This window comes from Drosophila subpulchrella, chromosome 3L, assembly GCF_014743375.2.
Source record: "Drosophila subpulchrella strain 33 F10 #4 breed RU33 chromosome 3L, RU_Dsub_v1.1 Primary Assembly, whole genome shotgun sequence".
In the NCBI taxonomy this organism is placed as follows: Eukaryota; Metazoa; Arthropoda; class Insecta; order Diptera; family Drosophilidae; genus Drosophila; species Drosophila subpulchrella.
This window is the reverse complement of record NC_050612.1, coordinates 20,596,674-20,620,786: the sequence shown is the minus strand read 5'-3', so window position 1 is coordinate 20,620,786 and position 24,113 is coordinate 20,596,674. Positions and strand designations below refer to the sequence as shown.

Below are 24,113 nucleotides of genomic sequence, written 5' to 3'. Positions count from 1 at the left end.
GTAAAACCTTTTCAGTAAATTCTTTTCTATTTTGCACACTTCAGCTTCAGCTGCCATTCCGCTTCAATTTAATGTTGCTGCAGCTCAAACCTTCTCAAGGCCTAAGCCACATTTCACTTCTTTCAGACTGTCCATCCATCAGGCATAAAGTCGCTGCCTTCGCAGCCATTGAAAGTTCTCGCCGGGATGGGGTCATAAAAAAGTACTAGTACTGCACCACCCATCCACCGCTCGAACATCCCTTTTATATCCTTGACTTGCCTCGAACAAAGAAGGCCCAAACATTTTTTGGCCCGTCCCGTGTGTATTTAAACTGGCAACTAAATGGAAGTCGAAACTGTGTAACATACGGCGGCCGTTCGCCTGCATCATTCATCTTGCCACGCCCCCAATGCCCAACGCCTCCAACCGCCCACTCACATGGCAGCTGTTAAAGGGGGCGTTTTTTAGGGGGCATTACTAACAGATCCCATCCTACCCTCCTTTCTCCCTGTGAGCTAAATAAATGCACTTGATTTCATTTCATGATGATGCATTTTTAGCTGACCTCCCATAAAGCACACATCTCTTCTTTTCCCTTCATGGAGGCAGTTTCTTTGTCATTATTCCTGGGATTGAGGAGCTCTCTCAGTGGATTTACCCGCTTCTGTTCCAGCCCCTAAGTCCTCCATAACTCTTAAGTACTGAGAAAAAATTGCTTTTCAATAGGAACAAATGGTGGGGGATAAAGTGTAAGACATATATGGTAAAGTAACGGTTTTTAAAATTAATTTTGTAAAAAGTATAATTTTGGTTTTACCTTTATTAAGAAAAGTTTTTTCTTAGTGACTATAAATACTATAAAATCCGGTTTGTTCCTTATATTTGTATATTTAAAACAAAAAGTATAGTCCATTATAGTAATGGGTCTGATTGAATATTATTTTCAAAATTATAATATTTGAGCAAAATTATTACCTATTCTCAAAGTTAAAAAAGTCTTGTAAATATCGGAGCTATTATATTTTCCTAGAAACTTATTTTAAGGAAGAACGAACGCTATAGTCGACGGATTCGACTATTAGATACCCGTTACTCAGCTAAAGGGAGTGCGAGGGAGATGAAGATATGCATGCAGCAAATGGGCTGTTTCCGCAATGGTACTCTTTTTTGCTTATAACGTTTTAATACAGATCGGGAAGAATATATATTTCAAGAATATATACAAATAAGTTATATACGTACTTTATAACATATTTTGTTCCGATTTATTCTCACACTTTTTCGCTCACTGCATCTTTGGCTGAAAAGATGAGCACATAAAACGCAGATGTAGCCAAGGCATATGAACTAAATCTGTTCTCCGGCAGCATCTCCGCCACACATGGCAACTAATAACTCGGGCATTATGCACATATGAAATATATCTCATATCGCCGGACCGACTTGCCACGCCCCCAACCCCCTTACCCGCCCACAATGCGGTGTGTCAAAACAAAAGTCGCCGCACGTTGCATGCATGGCATATTAAAAAGTTTGATTAGCGTCCAGTTGGCTGACTCTGCCACGCCCACCGCCGCCCACTTGAACAATACACCATATCGCATGGTTTATATATATAGTTGCATATATGAACATGAGTATAAATTTATATGTATGGACAATATTTGCCTCGGCTTATTCGTTTTTTTTTTGGGAATCAACTATTTGCGAAAACTATTTTGCTAGCAAAAATGTTTCAACTCCCCTGTTGGTCCAGCTTTTATTTCATTTCGACCCCTCTCTCGCCGCCTGTTTATCCCCTTCTATGGCTTCCCCGCTTTATAGAGGCCCCCGATTTCGCCACCATAGTTTTCTGAATTTCTCATCTCGTCGGGTGCATTTATGCGTGAGAAATGCCTTGTATTTTGTAGCCGGTCGTCGTCTCCATATCCTTGTTCCTGTTCCAGTTCCAGTTCCCCCTGCCATGTTGTTATTAAATATGCATAAATTTCCTTTTTGCACAGGACTTTTGCATTTACATTTGCTGTTTATTTGTCGGTGGAAATATTGAAATTGTTACCAATGGATAGCAGATTCCAGCCCAGAGAACTTGTTTCCGGTGGGGCAGGCAGGATGATGAAGGCGGATGAAGTCGGATCTCCGGGCTCAGGTGTGGATGAATGGTTAGGCAGGGCAAAAGTTGGTACACACAAAACATTTTATGGGTAAAATGTACCAATACGGATAGTTACGTAACTGTAAACAAGTTTGAAAACTATTAAAAATAGTTACTATTTACTAGTAAAAGTACCATAAAATGGTAGGATGTGTGTACTTTGATGGTGTTGGTCAAATTGACATTTCGTTGGGTTTTACCTAAAAGTTTTTTTGTGTGTAGGTTGAGGGCTATATATTCATCTGGAAAATACATGCTGGTTGGGTGTGGATAATTATAACAGCCGCCAAGTTGTCGGTTGTAGTTTCTGCTGTCTGAATTCTGTCTGATTTGTGATTTGTGAGTACTGCATTTGGTTGGTGTTGAGCTATGGTGAGCTTATGAAGCTGGTTAAATTCAAAATAACTTGCTAATGAGATTAATTATTTATAACTTATATTGTAACACCATTCAAGAAGTTTCTGAAATGATACTGCCAACCAATGATTTGTGTTCCTTTGATGAGCTTTTAAAATGTTATGTTTTCATTAAGTCCCTAGTTAGATAAATCAAATGTATTAAAACAAGTTAATCTCCCTTGGCAAAAATATTAATGTGCACAATTTTTCTTTAGCTAAATATGTTTCTGCTTAATTCGTTGATTTGTGACTTTTTAATTTTGCTAATGACATTTTGGCATTATGGGGCTTATAAATGAATCGTGTAATAAAAAGAAAGAAAAAAGTGTAGTAATAACATGGGTAAAATAGAAAACACAAAACAAATTTAACCAAAAATATGATAATATTAATGTGATTACGTAAAACAAGAAGATTAATTTGCATAATTTTTTAGGTGACTGAAGACAATAATCCACTTGGAATTAGTTAGTAAACCATTTTAATTGATTTTTGTAGGGTGATAAGTTAATTACCATCATTAAGCACTCTTCGTTGATTTAAATTTCCTAAAGTGGTACTTGCAATTTAAAAAACTCATCCTCCTAAGATCGCGGGGCCATCAATCAAAGCAGTCTGCGTTTGTCTAGCGATAAATCCTCCAAATGCATTTCGAATTCAATTACCAATCAATCAAAGAGCATTCAAACGTCGCCGTCTCGCTTTCACGCCATCCGTCTCTTTTTTCTACATCCAGAGACCCCGCCCACTTGTCAGGATTTTGCCCCTTTTGTGAAATATAATATTATTGTTGTTACGGTTTTTGCCCCACCAGTTCAGTCTGGTTTGACTTTTCAATTGTTGCCATATTTTTGCAGCCCGAAAAAAAGGAGAAAAACATGAAAATGAAATTAAATTGCGTATGTGAACAATGTGGGTGGATTTTCGCCTCCCAATCTGTAATATGATTTGTAATTATGCAAATGAAGCGGTAGACCAGCAAACCCCATTGAATGGGGAGTTGCATTTTTGACTGATTAAAGCTGAGCGTTTGGGAACATACATATATGTTACTATACGATGCTATAGCAGAACATCAAAGGGAAATCCCCGAAGGCAAAGTTTTTGCCAATCAAAGCGTATGCATTTTTAATTCACTGTCACAGGCAGACTGGGAAATCGAGCTGGGGAAAATGGGTAGAGTCGAGATTCCAGATTCGAGTTTGGAGAAACCAGACTCGAGATTACAGATTCCGTCGAGGAATCTGTCTGCCAGTCAGGCTTCGCTTCACTTTGACATAGAAAAATCTTCTATTGATTTCCCGAAACCCCCTCAATTTGCATTTAAAGTTGCATGTTTTTTCTCCCCCTCTTTAATACTACAAAGTGCCACTTGGTTCATTTGCCAGCAGTTCTCGTTCTAGAGGATCCTGCGGAACCATTGCCACGCCCACCAGCTTTGTCATTTCGCATGCTCGTTAGTGCGGAGCAAAGAATGCAAAGTAGCAAGATAGCAAAAGCTGTGCGGAAAATGCAGCAGCAGCAGCAGTAGAAGCGGCAACATCATCGCTGCACAAACACATGCCACAATTTATAAGCAAAGTTATTTTGCCACCGAGCAAGGAGGCGGGCCAAGGGGGCGGGGCTGTGGCAAGCAGCAACATGTCAAAGTGGAGCAATCGGCATGTGCAACGGACACAGAACAGGACACTGAACACGGAAAACAGGCATGCACTGGGGGAATAAAGAAAATAAGTTAACAGCTCCTAAGTCAATATTAAAATTTAATTTCTTTTCATTGGGTTAGAGTTCAATAGAATAAGATGTATACTAATAGCATGAATCTAAACTTTCAATTTTTTTATCACAATTTTTGAAGGTTCTAGTCATTATTAACAATTATACACAATTTTTCATTTTTCGAAAAATTCAGAAACTTTTCTAAAAATCCCAAATATTCAAAAACCAAACTTATGATTCCACAACTTTGAATATCAAATTTGCTTTGATAAATATTCAAAAATTTTCGATATAATATATTTCAAAATATTTTAAAACACTTAAAACAACTTTTGATGTCAAGATGGCTTTAATAAACATTCAAAAATTTTAGATATAAAATATTTTAAAATACTTAATGCCAAAGAATAAAAATAGTTTATATTGATAAATTGGATCTTTAAGAATTTCAGGTTTTCAAAAGAGACACTAACAATTTTTTGATATAAAATGTTTTGTTATATATTACTACATTTTAAGAGCATATCCAATTTTTATAATATTGGGGTTTCTAAAATTCAGAAAAAAGTAAAATTTATAAACGAATTAGGATAGAAGTAGATAGAGTTTTTGAGCAGTGCAGGGCCTGGCAACTGGCGGTCAAGCATAAGAAACAAGCAGCATCAGCAGCAGTAGAATCGCAGTAGAAGAGGAGCAGCCGCCCATAAGTATGCTATGGCAACAGAGCGAAGCCCAAAAGCGAAGGAATAAGAGCGCAAATAAAAAAGAGGGAATACAACTGGTAGATGTGGCATGAACCCCTCTTTCACCACACCACCTGACCAGGTGAGATGCCACCATCATGTGGCCCGGGCTGCAGTCAACAGCAGGCGTTGGCCAGGCCAAGGAAAAAACAAGAAAGCCAGGCCAATTTTGTTTACCGAAATGGGAAATGCTCTTTTGAATAAATTAAATCAAGATGTGTCTTGGGTTTATTTCTGTATACAGCTAGCTATATTATCTATATTTTAAAACATATACTTTTAAAATAATTTGAGTAAAAAAGAAACCAGTTTAAACCATTAACAGACTAGAATTATTTCATATTTATTTTATTATGTTTTGAAAATGCCAAAATTTTAAAAGTTCCATTTCTATTTATTTGAATTACTATTGTTTATGGGCTACATTTATTTTATTTATTATTTTTTTCAAGAAATTATTTATTGAACGTATATTTTTTTGCCAAAATACACTACCCCGATGAAGGGTATTCGAAGGTAGCAAAGGAAAAGGAGCTCTGCTCACTGCTCAACCAGGCGGCAAACCAAGTGGGACGGGGGTCGGAGTCCAAGTTTAAGTCCGAGCCAAGTGGCGGACCACGTAACCATCAGATAGCAGATAGCAGCTAGCCGGAGTATGGAACTTGGCCCAGACAGATGCATAATAATGTTAATGTAAGCGCTTGCGACTTTGGTCGGTGGGAAGTGAACAGCATGGCGTATGCGTAATATGCTAGCAAATTTGAAGCTTTTCTCGGCTGTGTGTGAGGTGAAAGCCAAATCATGAAATGAACATTAAGTGTACGAAGTGCATTGATGATAAGCTGGCTCGTTTTAAATGTATTCTATTTAAGTTTGTAAAGAGCTTTTCATTTATTCTTAAAAATTAATAAGTCCCTTGGATGCAAAAAGGTTTCCTAGATCTGTAATAACATTTGATTAAATATTATTATAGTAACATCTGTCTAGTTTGGAAAATAACTTTCTGTAGCAGTTATTTATTAATTTTCTGCTACCATAGCAAAAGCTTTTATCCACCTCACTTCAAAAATGTTTATCTCGCATATCCCAGCCAAAGCTGAAATAGAAAACTGCATCAAAAGGGCTTTCGGTAATATTCGCCTTTTATACGCATATTAAACCGTTTCCACTTGAATGGCGAACTGATTTCATTGCATTTTTATAACGCACATATATTGTACGGTTGGTGTGTGGGCTGAGTTTTCCTTCTCAAATAAAAGCGACGAGCTGCTCATGCACCCAGCTCCATGCTCGACATATAAATCTGCTGTATAATTGAATTTCACACGTTGCAAAGAAAAAAATAATACCAAAATGGTGCACAAAATACGAAAAATAAGGGAAAAAAAAACATAACCAGCGGCAGCGAAAGTTTAAATAAAATTTATTTCAACAAAAATACACACGCGTTGGGCAAAGTGTGTGTGTGCAGGGATGGCTGCTGCCTGAAAATGTGTGAATTATATATTGAAGGGCGAAATGGTGAAGGGTGAAGGGAAGTGGGTGATGGTGAGGCTCCTCCAGGTGGCCACTTTTAACCATGAAGGTGTTTGCCTGGCCAAACTGGAAGCAGCTTAAGCATGCCAGAACGAGCAGCCAGGATGATGATGATGTGGGTGGGCTTTTGCGATGGCAAGGAGTCCGCAGGACCAGGACGAGCACGAGGACTCCCATAGACTGCCGGCAATTGCATGTGTGGAGAGTGCACTTGTGAGACATTTACACCTGTAGAAATGTCGATGGGAAGGAAGGTGGTTTTGGCAACTAAGGGATAGGATCGGGAGCAGCGTCCATGGGAAGAGCATCCTAAGCTGAGGATGAGCTGCAGCTAAAGGAATATGTGAGGCACAACACATTAGCAGACCAAAAAAATGTTTCAAGTTGCTCCTAACAATAAATGAAACTTAGGAACTCAGAATTATATAGTTTAAAAAAAATATAATTTTAAGTAAATTAATAACATTTTAAAAGAGCTGTGCACTCAAGTCAGAAAAGGAACTTTGGGGCTTCTACAAAACATGGTGTCAAAAAGTATGCTATTAAAATATAGGAGATTATAACATTTTTCAAAGCATACTTTTAGATGTCCTAATAAGTGATTTAAATCCTTTAAAGATTTAGAGCTCCATAATAAAATGGGGAAACTTGCTGATTAGATTCAATAATTAATATTAGGGGAACAAGATTTTTATTGGGGCCTAAACCTTGTATGAACTATTTTTAACTACCAATTTGCTTACCCTTTTTTACCAAATTAAACAATATTAAAACATTCTTATTTTGATAAGTAGCTCTGGTAAAAGACTCCAAAGTGATGGCCAATCTTAGTGATAGGTTTTTTGTGTTGAGGAAAAACTTGAGAACAGGAGAGTCAAAAAAAACTGAGGAGTGAGACAGCAATTTGAAGGCTGAAGAAATTTGTAGCCCTGGCATTTCGCTCAGCTTTTTCTTTCTTTCTATGCTTCAAGCGTTTTTCTACCCCTTTTCTTTTCTTTTTGATTTTCCTCTGCTGTCAGGAGTTTTTCTTTCGGTGGCAGCCCAAAAGTATGCAACGCAAGTTTAGATGCCTCTTGTTCTTCCCGAGTCCTTTTTGCTTAAGAGTGTGTGTGTGAGTGTGTGTGGAACGGAAGTGAATTTTCTGCACGTGGCTTAACTTTTGCTGCCTGCTCTGGCGTGTCATGCAGTCAGCAATCTTTATCCAACCCAAACCCGAACCCAGGACCCAACTTGAGTGGGCGCCTTTCATTCTTTTCTTGCGGATTTTTGCTCAAGGATTGCATTTAACGCAGGAACCGGAAGGAAGGAAATGCCATGTCGACGCTAAAACTGGGTTAGCTTACATAACGACAACATTAACGACATCGTTTTCCTTCCGGTGGAAGGGGGGTGTGGGGGTTGATATGGGTGGCAGATCCGCAGGATGGCGTTGGCTTCACGCTTCGCCGCTTATTGGACATAATTACTGAATATAACAATTCTGTGGTGGCCCCCAAATCGGGGAGGATGTTGCAAGGGACACTGAAAAAAAAGGGCGGTGGGATTTTAGAGAAGCTTTCTATATTATTAAATTTTCCAAATTAACAAAATATTATTACTATTTTCCTCGATCCTTCCTTTTGGGAGAAGTTTCCTATTATTAAAAAGTGTTTAAATATTATTAGAAAATCTCCATCATTATTTTAAAGTAAGCTCCTCCGACAAAAATGATTTCCTTAAAAAAAATTTTAATTTATTGAAGTTTAATATTTTGTTTTGGTGCATAAGATAAACATGATTTCCAAGAAAGGTGCCAAAAGGTATGCAACAATATATTTTAAATCAGTAAATTTCAAAAGGCAACGTTTATTTTCAACTGCATACTTTTAGGCACATTTATATTACATTTAGGGATTTTTGTGATATTTTTGAGCAGCCTTCATTTTGTTCAGTGCATAGCTTTTCGCCTTAGCTACTTGTGCGTAGCAGCGCCAGATAAGTGCAACAAAAGCCACGGCGGCGGATGCAGCTCCTCGGTGAAGCCGAATCGGTGGGAAGCCAGGCCACATATCAATTCCGTGTGAGCGGACAAACTGGTCTTGCTGCAGTCCTAGTTTCGGAATGTCCTGGCAGTGTCCTGGTCAGTGGACGGGGCGGATCCTTTATCGTTTACACTTGGCCAAAGGCGAGTCACCCGCACCCCGAACACACAGTTCACTAGTCGCACTGGATTTTTTGTCCGCCTGCCAAATCCTTAAAGTTGTGCAGCTTTAGCCCAAGGATTTGTCGGAGCAAAAGTTTTGTTCTTTGTCAGTTCGGTGAAACAATGTTAATTGCTTTGCAGTTTACTTTTCGGATGCCGGTTGACTGACTCAACGGTTGGACTTTCCGGTACAGATGAAATCCGCTAAGCTATAAAATACACCTCCAAAGTGCTGGAATTTCGTTGTTTCATGGCCTTTGTAAACTTTTAGACATTTTTATTAGCTAACAAAAAAGTGTTTGTTGGGAAACATATGTGTAGTGAAAGAGTTTATTGGAAAAAATCGTAAATTATAAATAAAAGAATCTAAATATTGCATTAAACAAGGTAGATGTGTTAAAATGTATATATTTTTTAAGCTTATTGAAAACATTTTGAAATCATATTAGCTCGAAAGAATAAAAAAAATATTATAATATTTTTTGATAAATTTTTATTATAAGTCTTGAATAGGAATTTTTAAATATTGTTTTATGTTTCAACAAAAGTTAACAAACTGCATTTTGATCCTCTTTTAAAATGTTAATTTCCTCAAGGAAGACATTGTCACTTTGAGGACGTTAATTACTTATGCAACCCACTTTACGGAAGCCATTAGACTTTCCGTTGCAGGTAAAATTCATTAAGCTCTGATCTACAGTTGTAAACTCTTTGGGCCAAAATCTTTTGTTGTTCCATCTGGGCTAAACAAAGCGTTTTATGCATGCACACTCCGAGCCAATTACGCAAAGTGCTCTAAGTATCTCAAACAGTCCTAACTGGACACAATTACATTAACAGTTTAGCACACACATAGCAGGGAGATATCGTTGGATTTCGGGGGGTTTTTCCGGGGGATAAAGGGTTATAGAGATATAGAGCCATCGTAGGAAGTGAGCGAAATTGGGGGTAAGCAAACAGAACGAAAATTAAATCACAGCTCTGGAAAGGCTCGAAAATAAGCTCGAGTGCAAAAGGAGTTGAGGAAATGAATCTACGGCCATTGCAGGCAGCTCGGTAACTAACTTTAACCCCTGAACCCGTAACACCCATCTCCATTAACCCCCACACACACCCACACACACTGTCAGGTTGACAAAGTGACTGGCTGACTGACAGCTGAACTTTTACGCACACAGATAAACAATGTCAAGGGTTAACAGCAATGGGGGAAGGATGGTGGGGGTGTCCTTTGTTTAATAATAATAAAATGTCACTGGGCAAAAATAAACGGCCGAGAAGCCGAGCGGCTGAAGGATTACATTACCAAGTGGTTCCCACAAAAAAAAAAGAAAACACACACCCACAGCAATTGTCATGAGTCCTTTGGACTATCGTCAGTGGCAAATCACCTGGGCAACCCAGCAGCAAGCAGGATGCTTGAATAGCCGGATACTTGGCTGTGCGAATGTGAGTCCTGGCGTGCAAGGATGCGCCTGCCACTGCAGGCACTCTTATTCCATCGGTTGTTATTGCTGGCCATGTTGCTGCTGCTATTTCTGCTGTTGCTTGCGTGTTTGTAAGCCATGTTATTACAATAATGTGCAATCTGAGCCTGTGATGAAGCACTGGAAAAAAACTGGTGAAAAAAGGAGTGTAGAAAAATATTCTCCACCTTTATTATTTAGTTTTCATATTGACAAGCAATTTTCTTCAAAATGTCTATAGCTTAAAAATTAAAGGTGCAGAAACATCGATGTTTTTTGATGTTACATCGATGTTTGCCTGTTAAAACATCGGAAAAGCGATGTTTTCTGCCCCTTTATTAAAAATCCGTTGATAAATATCTCTAAAAGTATGCTACAATATATTATTAGGGTATTATAATCTTACTCATCCACAGCATACTTGTAGGTGCTTTCTTTAAAACGGCTTGTTAAGTTATGTAACCTTCGAAAGAGACAAAGATGTGCCCAAAAGTAGGCAACAATGTAAGCAAACTCTAGAAAACGAAAGAAAGCGATCCACTTCCACTGCATACTTTTTAACACCTCTATAAACCATTTAAAAACCCTATCAATTTTTGTTTGTCAGAGGAGATTGCCAAGGAGATTTCTCTCTCTGTTTGGGAATGCGGTCTCTGTGGTGGCGTGGGCGCGGATGTGAGTGTGCGGCAGGCCAAAGTTAAATCATGTTTTTATTGTCACATTTGCCATAAAGGCAGCCAGGGGACCGGCAGACCGTAAAAGGATTTATACTGGCGCAGGAGCAGGAGGCGTCATAAGATGCTGCCTAAGCTGCAGGCACACGTGAGGTGGGTGGTGGGGTGTTTGGGTGTTCAGGTGGCTCGGCAGGTGGGTAAGCCAGACAAATCATAATCAGAGCACAAGGCAACAAGCTCAACAAAGCCGGAATCACCTTAACAACCAGGTGGGAGGATGGTATCGTATCGGGGGCGTATTGGCTTAGGGGGTACAGCTGATGCCACTGATAAGGCAGCGGATAGGTGGCCTTTTTCCCCCCTTTTACCCACCTTTATGGCCTTGTTTATGTTGCATACTTTATGGCGCAAAAGGGAGGACGGGAAAAGCCGTGTGTGTGTGTGTAAAACGCGGAAAAAGCGAAGCGTAAGCGTTAACTCTAATGAAAATGCAATGAACTGGAAAATATACTGACTCTATGATAAAAACTAACTGACGCTGAAAGCTAGCAGAAACCAATTCCAGGGAGAAAATTAAACCTTTAATGCATTTATAACCAGTCACAAAGGGAGATAAAACGTTTTAGAATCAGCAATCAACTTTTGAAGCAAGGAATATTGAACCTAGGTAAGAGGGGATTTGCTTAAAAGTTGATAGTATATGTGGCATTTGAATATAATAAATTTATCAACTGCTGACATATTTCTATCATCGGATTTTTCCCCTGCGTATTTATTTTCTTTAGTTTTTGCCTGAACATAAATATCCTTCTTAATAATAACTTCAAAGTAGAGAAGGATTATATCCAAGCAATTATTTTTGTTTGCTTGCATTGTTATTTCTTTATGGATCAGACTAGGATTAATTTTAGTTTCTGTAGAAGATTAAAATTCAAAACTGAAATCATGACATCTGGTTTCATTTCTCACTCAGTAAAATTGGCGAATTTCAGTTAGCTAAAATTCCATCTTAATAAGGCATTCCGATTCCCTCAAAAACCGCACTCGAGGCGAAATAATCAAACTGAAATCTCAAAGCGGACACCACAAACATGCACTGCCGAATTTTCCTCAAATTCAACACACATCCCTCCCCTCGGGAAATCCCCACTAATTTACTTGCTGCGGTTTTTCCTTCACTAATTGTGACAACTAATTGAAATCAAATTAGTGAAGCCACTAAACAGCTTAACGCTCGCTGAGCACGAACCAGATTTTCCACCTCGGCACGGGGAAATTTCAGGGGGGGGGGGGGGGGGAAATGGAAAATGTGGGGGGTGTCAATGGGTTAACCATAAACCCTACACAATGCTAATTGTTTTCATTCAATTTACTGTCTGCACGCCGCTTTAAAATATCGCTCTTGGCTTCAGTTTTGGCTAACCATAAATTTTCGACATGGACATCAAAGCGTATACGCAATATAGTTTCATACGTGTGTGAGTGTGGCATGTCCTGTTTGCAAGAGTGTGGGTGTGCAGGCATGCGTGAATAGACAAACATGCCAGAGTTGAACATGCCTTTGTCAATAATATGCATTAATTAAGTGCAGACATGGATGCGAGAGGAATCAAACCAAGGATATCCGAGGCGCATCAATGGATCCCCAAAACCCGCGCGCCACAGGACATGCGGACACACACACACACACACACAGGCGAACGGGACGACTCACCCACACCACCATCAACACACCTGCACATTGCAAATTTAATTGAAAATATCGAATAATGCGAAAATGCAAATGTCATTATCAAAATTCAGGCCGGCGGAAGTGTCACATGCGCTGAAAAGAAGTTTCAAGATTCAATTTCCGTTTCCGCACACACACACACACATGACGTGCAGCACAGCAGGTGGGCTTTTTGGGACGTGGCTGGGGGCGGGGTTCTCTGAGGACTCTGCGTCGGAGCATCCCAGTTATTTATGTCTCCGTTCGGTTCCCCATTTTTTTTTTAGCAGCTCCGTAAATAGTTGCGCAACTGACATGACGCCATTCTATGAGGCCATTGCAACGGCACCCCGCTGAATCCCCATTTATCCGGGGAGCAACTCCAACACGCACTTGGTCAGGAGTGGGTTCCGGCATATTGTCACTGAGAGAATTGGTCCCCAATTAAATTTTAAGTATTTTAATCTTTCAATATAAAGTACTTTTAAGTTTTATCGTTAAAATGTCGCACATTATTATTTTACTTAAAGGAAAGAAACCCTTTAAACATTAAAAAGGGCTTCTCATTTATTTTGAAGTATTTAAAACTTTCAAATATCAATTGTTTTACAAAAACTTATATTATTTCTGCTTCTGCGAACATTTTTTAGATTTTTAAATGCTAGAAATCAAAGATTTTATATTTAAATAGATTAAAATTTTTGATCATTGATATTTGAAAAGCATACTTTATTTATTTGTTATACAATCATAATTTCTTTTTGGGAAATTATAAGTATATATTACCTTTTCGATGTAATTTTAAATTAAAAAAAAATATATTTATTTATTTAGTTAAATTTTTTGGGAAAATAAGCCTTAAATAACACAATTTACTTTCTTACCATTTAAATATAAACAAATTATTTTTGTAAATGACTTATTTTTTTTTTCTTTGGAATTTAACCATTAAATAGATGTTCTTAAATTATATACCTAGACCCCCGTTTTTTCCTGTGTGGCCCATTTTCGTAGGCTCGATGAGGCATCGGACTGGGAATTTCCGGAGTCCACTGTCCACCGTCCGAAGTCCGGAACCCGGACACGCACTCAGCGTGTGTGCACATTGAAGTGGACCATCGTTTGTCACACATGGTAGGTGCGGTGAGGGATGGGTTGTGGAAGTGGCTGTGGATGTGGAGATGGCACAGTGGTGCCAAGTGGAGAGGTGTTGGCTATGCAGAAAGGGAATGGGCAAGTGGCTGGGAATTTTAAAGCACTCTCCGGCTGAGCAAATACGATAGCGGTGTCTGAGTCAAAGGGCAAAAGATGCCGAGTTCCTTGTTGATTCAAATTAGACTGATCCATTTGCCGGCACCACTCGGCTTGACCCACTGTGGATCTGTATGTGGATGTGGCGGAGACGGTGGCGGTGGCTGTGGCTCTGGATGTGGCTGTATTCCTTGTTGACTGTTGGTGGCGGGGCTAATGGAGTTTACAAGAAGTGGGCAAAAATGTGGATCAAGCAGCCGCATTCGCACAAAGACCGCTCCCCTTCTCTCCTTTCTTGGGGGAGAAATGCGAGTAACTTTGCAAATTGTTGCTGCCACCCGCATCCCAGCCTGCATCTTGCTGCCCCACTTCCTTGGACCCACCGCAACTGCAAGAGGTTGCCAACTTGGTGCACCAAGAAAAATATTTACTAGGCCTTTGGGGGCACTTAACAAATATTTGGGAAAATATATATTACAATGTTGAAAAACAAAATTTCTTCAAATCTTCTTAAAATTGAAAATTATTTGTAGAAGAAAAAAGACTAAATTTTTATGTATTTTTATTTATTATTTAAGTGTGAGAGAGGTTTTATTAACCATGTTCTGTCAAATATTGTAAAGAAATTCGTTTTATAAAATACAATGAGTATATAATTTATGTTGTTCAAGGCCAAGAAATTCTGACAAAAAGTATAACATATCATACCTAGTTCTAAACGCTTACAGTTAAGGAACCACTTTTTTTTAAGTGTACCTCTGGGAGCGGGGTTACCACATGGACACCAGTGGGTCGACTGGCCCCAGGACTTGGGTCTTTCATCAGGCCAGAGCCAAAGCCAAAGCCATAGCCATCGCCAGAGCACAAGAGATGGAGCCAAGACCGAAACCGAGACCAGGAGTAAGAAGTGCAGCGGTGGCTGCTTTGTTTATGTGGCTCCATTTGGGCGTATGCATGACCCACTCAACCGCCCATCTGAGCCACCCACCACCATCCTGTGGTTGCTGCTATTGTTGGGCTGGGGCCTCAAGCGCTACGTGTGAGTGGTTTTAGTGTTGTTCTGGATTTTGGTACCCCTTAGACGTAGGCGAAAAAGGGATGTTAGGTATATCAGGGAAAAGATAGAGAAAAGTCTATCTCAGGTTGCTAAATATATTTATGATTAAATGATTTATTTATTTTAACAAATTAAAGCTAGTATATAATACTAAAATTAATATTAAAAAAAGAAGGGGCGCTGGAAGCTAAAGTCCTTCGGCCCGATGATTAAATGATAAAACGTATCATTCGTTTAAACACTTTTATCTGTGGAACCAAAAATTGAGGATGTTGATATATATCTATCTCTTATTATAAAACTGTGGCCTATGAATTAAAAATCAACGCTTTAAAGTGATTTGTTAAAATTGATTCTGTTTATACTTTACTTTTTTTTTAAATATTAAAAATAGCTAGTAACTTATAAAGGAGTTCTTTTATAATACAGAAATTCAGTACAATAAAAATATTGTTGCATACTTTTAGATACCTTTAGAAGTGATTTTAAAACTCTATAATTTTTGTTGGACATACATAGATTTGTAGGATATAAAGTATGCAATGCATATCCCAACGAAGCGGTGACTAATGGGTATTAATTAGTCGCACCCCTTGACTAAAACTCTCTATTCTGTTCTGGATTTTTAAGTTGTTTTCGTTGTCGTAGGTTGTTTGTGTTGCCTTTTTTGTTGTCCTGTGTGCGAGGTTTTGCCTTTTTTCCTGTGTGTTGCATCCTCGTCTTTAGTTGCAATTTGAGCACAGACACAGAAACAGACACGATTGCACTTGGCCAACACACACACACTCGCATGGAAACACTGTGAAACGCTGACACCAATTAGGGTTGCAGGTTGTTGCTGCTGTTGTTGCTGTTGGTAGTTAGTTAGTTTGGTTGCACTTTGTGCGTTGCATGTTTACAGTGGCCACAAAACATAATTTCTGTTTAGACAACTTTAGCTACCCAGCTCCAATTGCAGTGGCTTCTGGCCAAAAGCGTTGCCAAAGGGCGATAAGGTAGGGGTACAGCACAGAAAAAAAATAAAAAAATAACAGGGTCATAATTATTGCACCAACAAAGGCAGCTGCAACATCAGCCAGCGGTAAACGATGTTGCCAGCAGGCTGGCAGGCAGGCAACAGCACCAGCTGCATTTTCGGTATAATTTTCACTTTGGCCAAGAAACTTTTTCGCTGCCGCATTGAATTTGCAACCAGCTGGCAGGCAAGCAGCTAAAACCCGGCCAAAAGCAACAGCAACAAAGTTCATGAGTTGATTAGAAACTTTTTTAACCGCTCTTGCAGCTACATCCTTAACCCGCTGAAATCCTATAGCCATGCCCCTCAACCAGATCCTGCACTCGGATAAATTATTTTATGGCTTTTTAAAAGAGTAATGCGCAGCTGTTCAAGGTTCTTTCAATTATGAAATTCCAAAGAAAAAATCGTTAATTAATTTATTCAGAAATATAATTTATTTGTTTTTATAGTTATTACATAATAATCTTTAGAAATGATAAACAAATGATTTTACAATATAAAATTTTGCATTTATAGATAATTTCTAGAAGTATTTAAATATTATTAATAATAAATAATTTTATCATTTATAAAAATTCAGCATTATCACAATAAACAAACACAGTATATGTACAAACAAATTTTTAAAAACTTCTTTGATAACAAAATGTATTTTTATAACATCACTGGATTCGAAATCACATGTACCAACTTTTGATAAGGATTTTCTAAATACCACTTTCAGAAAGTAGGTGTTTAAAAAATGTTGTGGTTTTTCTTTATCAAAATAACATTCTTTGTTTTGATTCTCAATTTATTATACAATTTATCTTAATTTCCTTGAGTGTATGGTTGCTAATGGCAGCTCGTGAGCTTGGCATATGCGAGGAGACCTCAATCCGTGGCTTAGGTTCCCAACTCTGCACTATATATAGCATATATGGTATACCGTATACCAGTTGGTTGCCGGGGTTGCCGGCTTATCGCTTGGCTGCTTTGTCGCCGGGCACGGGCATAAACTATGCGAACATCAACTTTTTGTAATTAATTTTTAATGTGCGCAAAATGTTTGTGTAAACGAGTATGTTGTTGTTTGCAGAGCTCTGCCATATCAAGCGGATGTCGTTAGAACGGTTTATCAAGCGCTCTAAGAGGCGGATAAACGCGACTCCGGTGCGGGGACATACCATATACAATTTAAGTTTGTGCTTAGCTGGGGCAAATAATTGGATCTCGTTTGAAATTAGTGGGCGCGGGCCAAGACTGGCAGGCATCTAATTCTACAAACGGAATTTCTTTGCACTAATTGCACATGACAATGCTGCATAACATCCATATACCACCCACCCACCTGACTACCCAAAAATAGACCCCCAAACACCCATTAATACACCTACATAGTGTGAGAACGAGAGGAAAGAAGGAGCAGAACAGACCGCATGACGAGAATTGGCATTGCCAACTTGCAGCAATTTGCCAGAACAGAACCAAAAATTGATTTACCATCAACTGCAAGTCTTCCAGTTTCAATGCACTAGGAGAAATTATGTTCTGCTATCAATTTTGATTTTTGATTTAAATAAAATCACCAAATTTAGAATTAAAAGGGGATTATTATAGTATAGAATAAATCAGAATGTTGTAGTTATGCTGTTTGGCAAAATTTGCTTTATTGGTCTTTGGCCAAGTTGAGTTTTTTGCAGAGTTGGCATCATTGTTTTGGCTTTGGCACCATTTCATTAGAACTAAACCAGGATGAATAATTTTCCTTAGGTAGTTTTAAAATACCCATAAATATATCAGGACAGATTACTTTAAATCCTAAAGCAATTTACCAAAACTGGCATTACTGACCAAGTTACAATTTTTGCAGAGTTGGCATCATTGTTAGCCCTGCAAGTTTGCCATTTTATAATGGGCATCATTGACAACGTTTCCTTCGAATTTATTGCTAATTTTGGTTGATACATTTTCTTTTAGTGCAGTGATCCCACCTCCTCGCTTACTCTTTACCCAACAAGCATCCATCCATCAGATAAACGTTTTGCTATCTGCAATCTGGGAATCGCATTCTGCCCCTTTTTTCCACTCCATCCACTCACGCTCTCTACGCTTTTCTTCTGTTCCCGTACCCGGCAACATTTTTTTGCAGAGATTTGCGTTTCAATCACATCGAGGAGCTGCCGGCCAATGCGTTCAGTGGTCTCGCCCAGCTGACGACGCTCTTCCTGAATGACAACGAGCTGGCTTACCTGCAGGATGGGGCTCTCAATGGACTCCCGGCGCTGAGGTTCCTCTATCTGAACAATAATCGGCTAAGCCGCTTACCGGCGGCCACCTTCCAGCGAATGCCACGCCTGGAGGCGATGTAAGTGAACCCGCCTTAATTAAGGATCCCCTCGAGCAATCGCCTTACCCACAATCGTCCTTCTACGCTTTCAGTTTCCTGGAGAACAATGACATTTGGCAGCTGCCCGCCGGGCTCTTTGACAACTTGCCGCGTCTGAACCGCCTGTAAGTCGATGATGATTCCCCTTTTTTTTGGGGGGGCACTGGGGTTTCCAGGGCCTGTCACTAACTTTTTGGGCTCTCCTTGTTCTTTTCCCCTTTCCAGGATCTTGTACAATAACAAGCTGACCCAACTGCCCGTGGATGGTTTTAATCGGCTGAACAACTTGAAGCGCCTGCGACTGGATGGCAATGCCATCGACTGCAATTGTGGAGTCTATTCGCTCTGGCGCCGATGGCACCAGGATGTCCAGCGCCAACTGGTGTCCATCTCGCTCACCTGCTCCTCTCCCCAGGTGCTCCAGAACCAAGGACTCGCCAGCCTGAGTGAGCATCACTTCAAGTGCGGTAAGTAAAAAATATATGATTGAATATATAAAAAGAAGTCATAAATTGTAGGGGGAACTTAATCTAACAATAATTATTACTATAATATTTTACACGATTTTATACTATAGATGGTTTATTAGACCATATAAATCTATAAAGATATGAAATCACTTAAGGGTTTCAAACAGTGGGTCCTAAATTTTACCAAAGTCTAGGAAATATTTTAGATTCTATACTTCTTTTAAAAAAATCTTATGGGTTTGCCTGTTTAATAACGCGAGCACGCCTTATACTTAAATAAATTTCCATCAAATTGAGTTGAAAGAAATTTCACTAAAAGCCCCACACGATTGGAGGCATGATTTCTGATATGCGCCACAGATGCATTTTAATACCGAATTGATGGCCCCTCTGAATGGGATTACTTGCAGCGAAGCCGCAGTTTCTGGTGGCTCCCCAAGACGCCCAGGCCTTTGCCGGGGAGCATGTGGAGCTGAGCTGCGAGGTCACCGGCCTGCCACGCCCCCAAATCACGTGGATGCACAACACCCAGGAGGTGGGCGGCGGCGGCGGCGGTGGCGGCGAGGAGGAGCAGCAGGCGAGGGCGGAGATCCTGCCCAGCGGCAGTCTGCTCATCCGCAGTGTGGAGGCCAGCGACATGGGCATCTATCAGTGCATTGCTCGCAATGAGATGGACGAACTGCGCTCCCAGCCTGTCCGCCTGGTAGTTAATGGCGGTGACCACCCACTCGATTCCCCCTTCGATGCCCGCAGCAATCAGGTGTGGGCGGATGCCGGAACAACCACGCCATCGCCATCATCGCCATCATCGCCATCGCCACCGCACTTCACCCACCAGCCGCATGACCAAATTGTGGCCCTCCATGACTCTGGACCCGTGCTCCTCGATTGTGCCGCCTCTGGCTGGCCACAGCCGGACATACAATGGTTCGTCAATGGTCGCCAACTCTCGCAATCGACACCCAGCCTCCAACTCCAGGCCAATGGCAGCCTCATCCTGCTGCAGCCCACCCAACTCTCGGCCGGCACGTATCGCTGCGAGGCTCGCAACTCTTTGGGCAGCGTCCAGGCCACCGCCCGCATCGAGCTGAAGGGTGAGTAAATGTACCAGGGATGCTTCATTTTGAGTGGGATATATATTTGGACCAAGGTACATGTTAAGAAATGGGGCCTAAATCAGTGGTCGTGGCCCAGGGGGTATAAAAAGTTCTCTGCCGCAGTTCTGACCACACGAACAGTATACAACAGAGGTATTAATGTTTCGCTTTGCACATCAATCAATACAATCACAGGTAGCATGTCAATAAAAAATAACAGTAACCTCTATAAAAAAGGTTCTACAAGTATTATAAAAATTGTAATATATAAAATTCCTTATTAGTCATATCCACCTGTAGAGATTTCAAAAGTACCTATGTGTTATTTTTCCTCAATTTTCCAAAGGCTTAAATCAATGTAAGTGATAACGTGAATTCTTGAGATTTATGTGTTTAGGCTCATTTCCTTACAGCCCGTTTAAAACTAACCCTTTTGCTTTAGGAATACTTCACAAGGCTGGTAATAAGTCCAACATATCCCCCAAATATGTACCTAAGTACTACCCATCACTGAGCACATCCAGTGTCCTTTTCCATTGGGTTCCCCATTAAGACCATCGCCCTGTGACAGCCACACAGTTGCACCCGGAATAAGAGTCACAACTGTCGCGTTTTACTCAATTTGCAGTCGATTTAATTTGTTTTCGTCTGCGAATGGGAAATGGCAATGATTCGGAGACCGGGGAGACTGCCATCGAGACTGACCAGGATACTGGCCACGCCAACTCAACTGATATTGGGGCATTGGGACTTTGCAGAGGAGTTTGCCCCGGCGGCAAAAAACCCCACTTTCCCAATAACAGAATTGCGACAACTTTGACAGCAGGTGGTGTCGGTGATTGGATGGAACTTCATGTAGACAAATCAAATCACAAAAGTTTGTATTTTTGCACTCGGGGAATTTTGCGATTTTTGGCGAAAAAATATAAAGTAATTTTGTTGATTTCTTTTTGAGAAAATATGCCATTCCTCTTTTTTAGCTGTACAAAATTTGGATAAATTGTAATATTTTCATTTGAAAATGGGAATCTGTTCTGTAAGCTAAAAATATAAAAATAGGTATTTTTTTAAAATCCCAAAGCATTTGTATTTAGAACCCTTTTGTTTTTGGTTTGATTTGTTTTGATTACTTTGTACACCATTATTTTTTGAAGTGCTGTGACGTTATGCGATAGTAAATAAATTGCTCTGGGCTTGATTGGCGCACATTAAGCGCTCTCGCTTCGTAGCTTTCTGCTCATTAAATAACCGAAGAAGTGCATCCCGGCAGGAGGTTAACCTCGAAACAACTTGGCACTTGGGCTTTTTATGTTTTTCCATTCGTTATTGCCGTATTTCGAGCGTTTGTACGTGACTGTACTTTATGGCGCAATAGAAATGGCCAACGGGAAGTGAAATATATACAGTGTATATATATAAGCCCGGGGGAATGGAGATCACAGACGGCCAAAAGTGCATCCACCGCCTTGATGCAGCACAATGGCTCATTATAATTTGTGGTTGTCGGCACAAAATGAAGTGCGAAATTTATGCATTATTTTGCAGAATTAAGTGCAAAAATTATAAACTATTATGTGCGGCGAGGGCACGCACAAATTGCGAGCTGCGGTTTTGAAAATATGGTGAATTGGTAGTGCGCGGGAATGGGAATTAGAGGATCTCGGGTATCACGGCGATTTCGGGGACCACGGGGCGGATGAACTGTTTAAGCAGTCAGGCATGGCGCTTGGTCAGCATAATTAACCTCGCAAACGCATAAACAGACACGGGCAAACACTCGAGCAAACACAAACATTCGTATATAAATAAATATGGCGGCCGCGCTGAAAAGTATGCTGCGAGAATTTTGTATTGCATATTACGCATACGCCCCCAGGGCCTGGACGAAAGCACAGTGGTATACAAAACGCATTAGCTGCATAAAAAAAATATATAAAATATTATACATGATGTTAGCCAAAATATTAAATATTCAAAAAAATCTTGCGATGTTATATTGTTGTATATTGATGGACGTTGACTTTATGATGTTAAAGTAACATATTTAACAAATTGGGCAACTAAAGTATGAGTTCGGAAATGTCATCTATTATATTTTTTATAAATTTGAATTTATATTTGTCCCTATTGTTGTTCTATATAAAGCATTATTTTTTTCCGAACTAAACAAAGATTTAAAAAGAATAGTGGAAATAGTTTCCTTTATTTAAATTTCTATACTTTATATATATCTACGTATTATAATTTTAGGGTATACTTGGATTTTTTTGTTTCCTCAATCCGAATTAATATTTAAAAGCGTGTTCAAGCAATTGTAAACCATTTCAAAGTAGTTTTTTGCGATTTTTCAAATAGTTGTTTAAAAATGAATTCCCACTGCCCAGCGGTTAAAGCGGGTCAAGGGGTGAACTTTGGGGGTGGGCTTTTGGTGTTTTGGTGGTGCCGCGGCAACAAAAGACTCATAGAAACCCAACCGAAAACGCAGGCCGGCGAGAGCACTGCTTTGGTCGCTTGTTGCTGCCATTTGGAGCAGTAAAATTGCTCGAAAATCACTCATTCGCCCCGTTGCACCGCTTGCCACTCTTGCAGAATTGCCCGAAATTTTAACGGCCCCGCAAAGCCAAACAATCAAACTGGGCAAGGCCTTTGTGCTGGAGTGCGACGCCGATGGCAATCCGCTGCCCACCATCGACTGGGAGTTCAATGGAGTCCTCCTGGCGGAAAATACCCCCGATTTGCAGCTGGAGAACGAGAACACCGAACTGGTGGTGAGTTCGGCCCGCCAGGAGCATGCCGGTGAGTAGGGAAAGTGATTTCCAAAACGGTTTACATTTCATTTCATTTCATCCGAAACCTTGGACACTATCCTCTGGATCCCCATCTCTCAGGTGTCTATCGCTGCATTGCGCGCAACGAGAACGGGGAGACGAGCATGGAGGCCACCATCAAAGTGGAACGGTCGCAATCGCCGCCGCATCTCGCCATCGAGCCGAGCAATTTGGCGGCCATTACGGGCACCACCATCGAGCTGCCCTGCCAGGCCGACCAGCCGGAGGACGGACTGCAGGTAAACTCACTTACCCGGATTGGCCACGGAATCGGAAACTTTTTATTTACCCGCCACTTGTTGACGTTTCCTTTTGGTCTCATTTTCCGCTCGGCCACCGGAAAAAATATCACCAAAATTGGCTTATTAGTTCGGTAGCAATATCAGAAAAGTCTAGCATATCAGCTATAAAAATTACCATCACAATATAGCAAATGTGTCTAAAAGTATGCTTCAATATGTTTTCGATCGGGCAATCCCTTGATTAAATCAAAAAACGCTGCATACTTTTAGACAGCTCCTAAAAGATTTTAATGATCAATGTAAGTTTTTAATCACCTGCAAAGATATCTAAAAGTATTCTTCTATATATTTGCAATTTGGCAACCCGATGATTAATATTTAAAAAATCGTTGCATACTTTTTTACAGCTTTATGATAGATTGCTTAACCCTAATATTTTTAATTATAATAAATCTTATGGTATTAAAATATTACAAATATTCAAGATGTTCTTTAAAGGATTGTTATAAAATGATATAAAATATGTGATTTATTATTTTGTGAGTATAAAGAAATAGTTATGAAGATTAAAATTTTAAATATTTCTATAATATAATGAAATAGAATATTCTTATAAATTTTTTCCTCTGCACCTCCTCAGATTTCTTGGCGTCACGATGGCCGACTCATTGATCCGAATGTGCAGCTGACGGAGAAATATCAAATAAGCGGCGCCGGCAGTCTCTTCGTCAAGAATGTGACCATCCCCGATGGCGGGCGGTACGAGTGCCAGCTTAAGAATCAGTTTGGCCGCGTTTCCGCCTCCGCACTGGTTACCATCAGGTGAGCAAACGGAAGATCCCGAATCAAAATCAAATAGCTCAACTTTGAGCACCCACCGCAACTTTAATTGCGCTGTCGGCGGTGTGAAGGGCGGATTGCATAAAACTCCATTAAAATCAAAGGGAAAACTTTTGCTCAAAGGCGAAAGAACTGGGGGAAAGCTGGGAAAGAAAAGGCCTCTGCCGGCAGAGGACGCACTTAAAATGCGTTTAAGTGCACGGTAAAGTTGCTTAATTAATTGAAAAATAGTTGAGCCGCAGAAAAACTGAACATTAACTTAACGACGCTGCGGGAGATGCTGGAAAATTGGTGGGATATATATTTTATGATTGTTATAGGCAACATTCCAATTAACTAAAGTTTCTTAAATAAATTGAAAACAAAGTCATAACAA

General features: G+C 40.0%; 1 protein-coding gene across 1 annotated transcript in view; it reads left to right on the top strand.

The window, feature by feature from the left end:
* Positions 1–24,113, top strand: part of LOC119552637 (peroxidasin) — a 38,445-nt gene that overhangs the window by 3,753 nt on the left and 10,579 nt on the right. The window contains exons 2-8 of the mRNA XM_037862328.1: positions 18,024–18,239; positions 18,314–18,385; positions 18,486–18,727; positions 19,141–19,824; positions 22,417–22,623; positions 22,716–22,894; positions 23,538–23,719. Of these exons, the coding sequence (XP_037718256.1) occupies positions 18,024–18,239; positions 18,314–18,385; positions 18,486–18,727; positions 19,141–19,824; positions 22,417–22,623; positions 22,716–22,894; positions 23,538–23,719 (1,782 nt within the window). The remainder of the gene's footprint in view (positions 1–18,023; positions 18,240–18,313; positions 18,386–18,485; positions 18,728–19,140; positions 19,825–22,416; positions 22,624–22,715; positions 22,895–23,537; positions 23,720–24,113) is intronic.